The sequence below is a fragment of the Halyomorpha halys genome, unplaced genomic scaffold (genome assembly GCF_000696795.3).
Source record: "Halyomorpha halys isolate HHAL.00 unplaced genomic scaffold, Hhal_1.1 Scaffold487.1, whole genome shotgun sequence".
In the NCBI taxonomy this organism is placed as follows: domain Eukaryota; kingdom Metazoa; phylum Arthropoda; class Insecta; order Hemiptera; family Pentatomidae; genus Halyomorpha; species Halyomorpha halys.
Genome location: NW_027111707.1, coordinates 806,847 through 815,497, shown reverse-complemented (window position 1 = coordinate 815,497; position 8,651 = coordinate 806,847). Strand labels below are relative to the sequence as shown.

Here is an 8,651-nt window from a genome sequence, read left to right as displayed (position 1 = left end):
CGCAAAATGATTTATAAGACGTTGTCACGTCAAAAGATTTTGCTGCCAGTTTGAACAGTATAGTGCGCTGAGTTGGGCAAATATTATTCGAATGACGAGAGACGAATACTTTTTTATTCGTGAATTTTCTACTCGAATAATCAATTATTCGTACAAAACATATGATTAACCATCCGAATACTTTTTTCATTCGTCATTATTTTACACGAATAATCAATTATTCGGGCAAAACAATTCGAATAACAATTTGAATACTTTTATATTCGTCCATTTTATAGAAAAATAACCTCTTATTCAAAAAAAAAAAAATGATTAACCTATTCGGATGGTATTTGTATAAAGACGACAATTTTTGTCTTACAGCTATACATTGATATATTTTATGATCGCGTATAGATTAATTTTAACTTTACTGATTTCTAACATATAAGGATCCCTTTTTATGTTTTTGGATAAACAAAATTAAAATAAATCGACATGGGATCTTAAAATCGATAGCATTTACATTTTGTATTTGTCTGAATATGTGAAATAGGACCCTCTTACATTATTAATTGACATGGTAAAAAAATAAGAGAATTAAAAAAAAAATCAAATTTTTATTCGAATAATATGTATTCGACTAATTTTGTATTCTAATAATTTTTCATTCGACTAATTTTTTATTCGATTGAAATAGTATTTTAAATATTCGAATAAAAAAGTATTCGGATTGTTTAGTAGTATTTTTATTCGAATAAAAATTTATTCGTCTCTCGTCAATCGAATAAAAAAGTATTCGTCTCTTGTCAATCGAATAATTTTTGCCCAACTCTGATAGTGTGTCTCAGAAATGCATGTTATTCAATTATTACTTCTGCGTTGCAATCCTTTTTTTCGATACCTATCATAATTCTTGAAAATTGTAATAGTGTTCTCGCTAATTTCTCATAATTGTTTTCTGCTGCTTTTATATTTTATACATGAAATTTATTTAAGGTGAATGTAAATTTGTTAAAGTTTAAAGGAAAAATTATTTCACCAATTTTAATTAATCAACAAAATGTTTCGGCTGATTTCCCATCTTCAGGAACAAAATTTCAGTTATACATTTCAGTACGTGCTCATAGGCTCAAACTTCCAAGATAGGGGAGGTTATTTTAATTTTTGTCCCTAAATAATAACGATTGGCCGTACAAAGCTAGCAAACAAATATTCCATAGACGGTTCAGCCACAATAACCAAATACCAATGTTATGAAAAAAAGATAAATAAATAATAATTAAAATTTATATAAGGTGAGGGACCGAGAAATGGTGTCGGATTCATCCCATTAGCAAAAGCTTTTGAAGAGTCATCAGCAATAACGTCCGATATCTGAGAGGACCATTTTATTACGACTCCTTCGATGGACGCTTTTAGATATAAGTCCGTCATTTCTCCCCTGAAAATAAAAATAAACATAATAATGTAAAATTAAATTAATGAAATAATAAATGAATAATAATTGGGATACCCTTGCTCGAGACTTTCTGCAATATCATGGACCCTTTCTAGACCTATTGGCATGGCCAAAACTGTTTTACCAGCCACGTATCCTTTCACTTCATAGACTGTACTTCGCAAGGCATGGACGTGGTGGTTTAGATCTTGAGCCACAGTGGATGGCCATTGCTTGTGGTTGTCATTATTTGATAATAAAGGAACAAAAATCTAAAAAAAATAAATTAATACGTCTCAATTACCGGACCCCTAATCAAGAGTCACTAAATTTTGTTATTTCTAATTCACAATTTGATTTAACATTTTCAACTAGCCTATATAATTGTTTGATCTCTACTACTAAATAAGACATTTTATCCAATTTAAAAAAAAATTCTTTAAGTTACTTTAACCCACTCATCATTTACCTAACGTTATCTCCAGTAAGATTTGAATCATTTTTTAAAATAAGTATTAAGAAACTTACAACAGACTAAATTACATCAGTCCAGAATAAAATATTTTAGGGGAAACATTTAATCATAATAATATGAACCACTACAATCTATGAAGGGTCAGTGAAAAATTTAGTCAAAATCACGCTCGACCAACAAATTTTTTCCCCATTAATAGAATCCAGTTTATGAGACTAGATGAGCCTCGAAGGCCTCCCGAACCCACAGGACTAACTCACAGCTACAGTAACAGAATAAAAAATTATCTGCCATAGCTGGATTCGAATCCGGGTCCTTGGAGTTAGTAGCATAGAGCCTTATCACTAAATTACCCGTTAACTTATATGAAGTACAGTTTTTTCAATTGCAATATATGAATTGTATATTTTTTCAGGCTGGAGATGAGTTGTTTTAACTCGAAACGTCGACTGTAATGGAGAAATCAAATAATTAAATTAGTTCTTAAATAATATAATTTATATTAAGCTATTGTTTTTTTTTTCTCCCACCCATTACTAAATTTCCATTATATTTCATTTCTCCATTTAATATCATTATTTTCATCTCATAAAATGATTGTTAATCAAACTTTAATATATAGTTGAAAAAAAAAATGATTAGACGAAGAAAACAAAATAATTTTTCTGAATAGTTATGCAATGGTTAAACTTATAATTTAAAAAAAACGGTTCATGAAGTTCCACTCCCAGTTGCTGACAGTTAAAGGAGCAGTGACCTACAACCTGGGAAACCCAACCTCAACCCGAAGACTGAAGCCCAGACTGCTGCAGGACATTCTTTTATAAATTTTTAATAAATATAAAATTAATTCATAGTCACACTACCTCTATTTACTTATTATTATTATTCATTTTATTTATTCATTATTATTATTTTTTTCTCTCTTCCCTTTTTCAAATTGACTTGTTTCTTTTTACTATTAGAAGACAATTGTTTGTTTTATTTAAGTGTACCAATATCATTATTTTTTGTTATTAAGTTTACTTTCCTCTTTTATTAAGAAGCATTATTCTTATCAATTTATTTTATTATTTTCTTTTAATAAGAACATTTTATATAGTTAGGGGTGTCATTTGTATGACTATACCCCCTCATAATCAACTGTTAAAAAATATATATAATATAAGTTATATCAACCATGTAAGGTCCCCACCAGGCCAATCTGGTATAAAAAATAAAAAAAAAAAAAAAAAAAAAAGTAAGAACACTTTATTTGGGTTTTTTTAAATTCACATTCGTACTACTATTATTAATTAAATTTGAAAAAAAAATAATAAAGAAATGAGTTGGATTTTATATAAAACTATAACCTTTTCTAATGAGGTGTAGATAGTTGGCCGTAGATTAATGATTGGAGAAGTTTGTCGGGGGGTGCGGTCAGCAATGAACAACATAAATAAACAAAACCATATTTATTTATTTTATGCCGACGTTTCGACCTGAGTTTCAGGTCTTCATCAGGGGGTGAGGCGTAGAAGGTAGGCTCGCAACCTCAGCATTAGAAAACAAAGATATAATAGCATTGCAGGCATTGATCTGTGAATATATCACAAAAGAAATGGGTGAAGATTTCAGTGATGGTTCCAATGCAGACGATAATCTGCCAACTTTAAAAAGTGTATTTTTCCATTTATATATTTTAAAAATTTTATTGCAAATTTATTATATTTTGGTCTGGTATTTGTTTTGTATCAAGATCGACCAATTTGTGCTCAATGCTGCATTCTCATGTTTTGTTTATATCTGTAAAAATATATTTACTTGTCATATCGCATCTGAAAAATTGTTTATGGCACATATAAATAATAAAATTCCTATCGATTACTCTTACATAGGTAACAGAACTGAATAGTAGTTAATTCCTCGTAGGAGTTGAGAGTCTCCTCAAGATCTCCTGACACTTACGCGAGATTAGTAAAGTACATGAAGTGCTTATCTCTATCTCTTCTCTCTATATATAGAAGAGAGCTGCCGAAATACTAATAATTTAATAAATACCAGTACTGCTTAGGTACTAAATACCATTTTTGGAAGAAATTAAAAATCATTAATTTTTCACCTCGATTCCATCCGTGCGATTTTTTTTTTCCTCCGGCGACTATTTTTCATATAATCGTTAATACCTCTTCTACCTTTTATCCGATTGTCACGTTAATAGAACCGTTGGAAAGCTGATTGTCTGCTCTTATTGGCAAAACAGACAAAAGTTAATGCTGGTGTTTTTTTGAGGGAAAAATGTGGTTTCAAATGAGGGAAAAAAAATTCTCACGTTTTATTTTATATATCCGGTTCTAATTTGTTTAATTAGACCCGCTTTGTGCCTTTTGGTGAAGTTTTTAGAGCCCTAAACCACTGCCAAGTTTGGTGTAGATGGACAGAGCAGTATTGAAGTTATTTTGAAAATTACGAGGCACAGAGTTTTTATTTAAAAACTGTTTATATTTACGGTAGTATATACATGAAAATACCTTCGATAGTAAAATTTCTTCAAATAAATAGAAAAAATCACATAAATCAGACCAGTAAAAAATCGTTTTCCATACTTTCATAGGACAGTAGAATACTTTCCATATAGTAATAATATTGAAGCACAGTGAGGGTTACTTTTTTTTTAAAGTTACTAATCAATTCATCTCTTTGATTGAGGAGTATGAAAAAATAAAGAAATTATATTAACCGATATTATAAAAACATAATGTGGCTTAGGATAAAGTAGGTAAAAATGTTTTTTTTAGAAACAAGCAAATCATATTTGTTTTAGCGTCGTCTCAAAAAACCCCTAAATTATATTTTTCAAAGAAATTAAAAATAATAAATTTTTCACCTTTATTTTTTTCATTAATGATTGGAGAAGTTTGTAGGGGGGTGCGGTCAGTAAAGAACAACATAAATAAATAAATATGGTTTTGTTTATTTATGTTGTTCTTTGCTGACCGCACCTCCCCCCCCCCCGACAAACTTCTCCAATCATTAATCTACGGTCAACTATCTACAGCTCTTTATTTTTTTCGATGATTTATCTTTTTTAATCCGGTAACTGTTGTGTATATATAATCTTTTATAACTCTTGTGCATTTTATCCGATTTCTATGTTAATAGAACCGTTGGAAACATAAATGTCTGCTCTTTTAACATTTGTAACGCTAAAAACGAAGGCCATGGCATATATTGGTTCAATTTAGGTTACCAAATCATAACGATAAAGTATACCTACATGTTCAATTTAACTAAATACAATAATTTAAATCAAACTATCATAGTAACATTAAATCTAAATACATCCTCAAATATAACAATAGCGAAGCATTGCCGGGTCAGCTAGTATTATTATAATTTCTTACCTCATCAACAATCATCGCCAACTGTTCAATCGGTTTCGTGGCTAGGTCGCCGAAGAGTACGTTGTTCTGGACGCCAACTTTAGGCAGGGGACCCTTATTTTTCTTTACAAAATATGCTCCTTTATTTTTCAAAAGCACAGGAAAGCTAGTTGATGGAATTAATTGAGCTGCGTTGTTCTGCAGACCAAAATATTTAGATCAGTACGTAATAAGATAATTTTGTTTACTGTTTTGCTTTTGGTTTATCACTGATACTTGCTTGTGTAATTACAAGGAGATTAGCTTTCATGGAATCCAAAAACTCAACTACGACAGCTTTATATTCTTCAATTGACATTAATCTTATCCATTTTTCAGGTTTTAATTTCATCGTTTTCACAACACAATTGCCAAGAAAATCTATTCTCGGATCGCTTGGAGCTGCTTCCATTTTTCATCCTAGAATATTAAAATATTAAAAAGTACAAAAAAAGAAATAATATATATTTAAAAGTTCGTTAAAAACAATAATATTTACTGTCCTTTGGTATTGGAACCTGACGGGGAACCCGTCCAGCAAGTTAATACAAGAGCCCAAGAGGAGAAAAAAGGCAGTTATTTCACTCCAATTTTTGATTACTTAATTGAAAACTATGTATAATTACTAGTCAAAATTGATGAGTCTGCAAAGTATACGTAGGGGGGATGAAAAATGGCGGCTGTTTCAAAACGTTTAAAATAAATATTTTTTTTTAAAGTAGAGTAAATTTGCTAAAATGTGAGCCCTAATAGAGCTATTTACGTTAAATAGTTCTCGAGATATGTCGAATGTATGGTTTGTACTGAATTATCATTAGTTAGTTAATTTATTTTGAGAAATCTATATCTCATGAACTATGTGACGTACAGATGTCTATTAGCATTTAAATTAAAGCTAGTTTAATGAGCTATAAAGTAGTTCATAACGTTTAACTTCGTAGGAGTAGAAGTTTTCATGACATTTGCTAAAATAAATTGATTAATAGATGTTCGGACAAATTTTCATTAGCCAAATGTACATTCATATGTGAATATCATAAAAACTACTACCCCTAAGAAGATAAGTATCATAAACTACTTTACAGTAAGTTAAATTTCCTTTATTTTGAGTGTTGGCAGACATATGTGCGTCTTATTGATCTAGAGATATATTTTTTTAAAAATCCAACATTTTATACTAACAACTAGAAATTAACATTTTGTGAGTTTATTTTGTCAAATATCATAAAAAATACTACTCCTACAAAGATAAACATTATTAACTGTTTTGTAGAAAATTTAACTAGCTTTAATTTCAGTGCAAACAGACATCTGTAGGTCCAATGGTTTCTGAAATAAAGTTTTGATAAATCAAACTTATAGTCCGAACAACTATAAATCAATGTATTTTAGCAAATATCATGAAAACTACTATTCCTACGAAGGTAAAGGTCATATACTACTTTATAGTACATTAAATTATCTTTAATTTGATTGCTAATAGATATTTGTACGTCACATAGTTCCTGAGATATAGATTTCTCAAAATAAATTAACTAACTACTGATATTTCAGTACATTTTTATGAAATGTTGCTTTTTAAAAAGCTATATCTCGAGAACTATTGATCGTAAATAGCTCTATTAGGGCTCACATTTTAGCAAATTTACTCTACTTTAAATAATGTTCTTTTAGATTTTCTAAGGTTGTTGGTAGTTTTTAAGATATAGAGCTCCGAATGAAAAATTAATGATTCATTATATGATTGTTTGAGAGTGGTTTATTTTATTATTAACATTCACAATTTAAATCCAATTTACTCTCATCTTTTATTCTTAAAAAAACTCTCTAACGTTTCGGCCCTCAGGCTATTTTCAAGGAGACAAACTATAACAATTTTTTGTTTTTATAAAATTAAATTATTTCCTTACTGATTTCTTTGAATGTCTTGAAAAGGCTAACATGAACAGAATTAACTAGAAAGATCTTTTGAATATTTTCTGTGTGTTTTATCTTTATACTTAACAGATCAATGTTCCATAAATTATTTGTGTCTTACTGTGACACCCTCTCTCCCTAGTAGTGTAAGCTTGATGAATTAATCCTGGACATTCCTGCAACCCAATTTATAAGCATTACCAAGAATATTTGTTTGTTTGTTTCGAAATGGTGTCCAACAGCTTGGTCTTCAACGCCCGTTGGTTATTAGTTTTGGTAAGGTGTCGCTGGAGTTGACCACTGAACCAACAGGAAAGAGCCCACAGGAAACACTTAGACCTACAGAGGCCAGCCAAAGTTCAGAAGCCATTCAAGTACAACATGCAAAGTGGTTACATAATTGTTAAGGGTACAAGGATTTATCAGAGGATGTTGATAAAACCCATATAAAACATGTCTAATCATTCTATTTATATTGCCACATTCAACTAATGTTTACTAAGAATTTTACTATTTCTCCCAATAGAAAATCACTTGTAAATTCATTTCCCTCTTTAATGATAGATTGAATCACTTTAAATTACTTCAACAGACAATGTATTGGTTTCTAATTTATGTTACCATGTCTTATAAACCAAATAGATGTTTAAAAAATTAACAGTTAATGTTTCCTTTTTGTTCTGTAATGACACTCATATTGTTTTTATATTCAGTATGCTTAAATTTAAGGCAGTGTAGTAAAACATGGTTGAAAAAATAGTTGGATAATGAAGAAATTTCAATTTCCTCAATCGAAATTCAAAAATATATTATTTTATGACAAAATAATATTCATGAATTATATGTCTTCTTTTTTTATCTGTAAAAAGTAAGTAAGTGCCTATGCTAGAGTAAAACCTTAATGCACTCTTAAATCCATTAATTTTCATTTGAAAATGAATGATAACATAGCTTATCAAAACATAATCTTTTTCGTGCATTACAGTCTATTACATATTTTTGAAATATAAATAGAGCATTAATTGCAAATAATTAGTTATAACTTGCAATTAGTAATTTTAAAATCTAACAATACATCACAATTTATAATTTAATTTCAAAAAAAGTACATAGGATGGAAAATTAGTAATTATGAGGCCATAGATAATACAGGAGAATGAGAATCGAATCCCCCGAAAAAATTTATAAAAGTAATATTGGGAAAAAACACTTTAAATTACAATAAATATAATAACATGAAAATCATTTAGTAAACATTGATCTTCAAGTTCTGGAATATATTAGCTTGCATGTCTTCCACTTTGCATGTCATAATGTCACTTCCATGACTATAAATTACATCCAGTGAAGGAAGAGGTACATTAAGATTTGATTTAGTGGCTCCTTTCCGTACCTTGTACAAAAATTTCAATTATATATATATATTGATCATATATAA

At 29.4% G+C, this 8,651-nt stretch overlaps 1 protein-coding gene across 1 annotated transcript in view; it reads right to left on the bottom strand.

Moving 5' to 3' along the window:
• LOC136796309 (dynein beta chain, ciliary-like) overlaps positions 1–5,708 on the bottom strand; it is a 27,065-nt gene extending 21,357 nt beyond the window's left edge. Inside the window, exons 1-4 of the mRNA XM_067049732.1 lie at positions 5,550–5,708; positions 5,279–5,455; positions 1,496–1,692; positions 1,287–1,423 (exon numbers count right to left, since the gene is read on the bottom strand). Coding sequence (XP_066905833.1) covers positions 1,287–1,423; positions 1,496–1,692; positions 5,279–5,455; positions 5,550–5,708 — 670 coding nt within the window. The remainder of the gene's footprint in view (positions 1–1,286; positions 1,424–1,495; positions 1,693–5,278; positions 5,456–5,549) is intronic.
• Between the last annotated feature and the right edge of the window lie 2,943 nt (positions 5,709–8,651).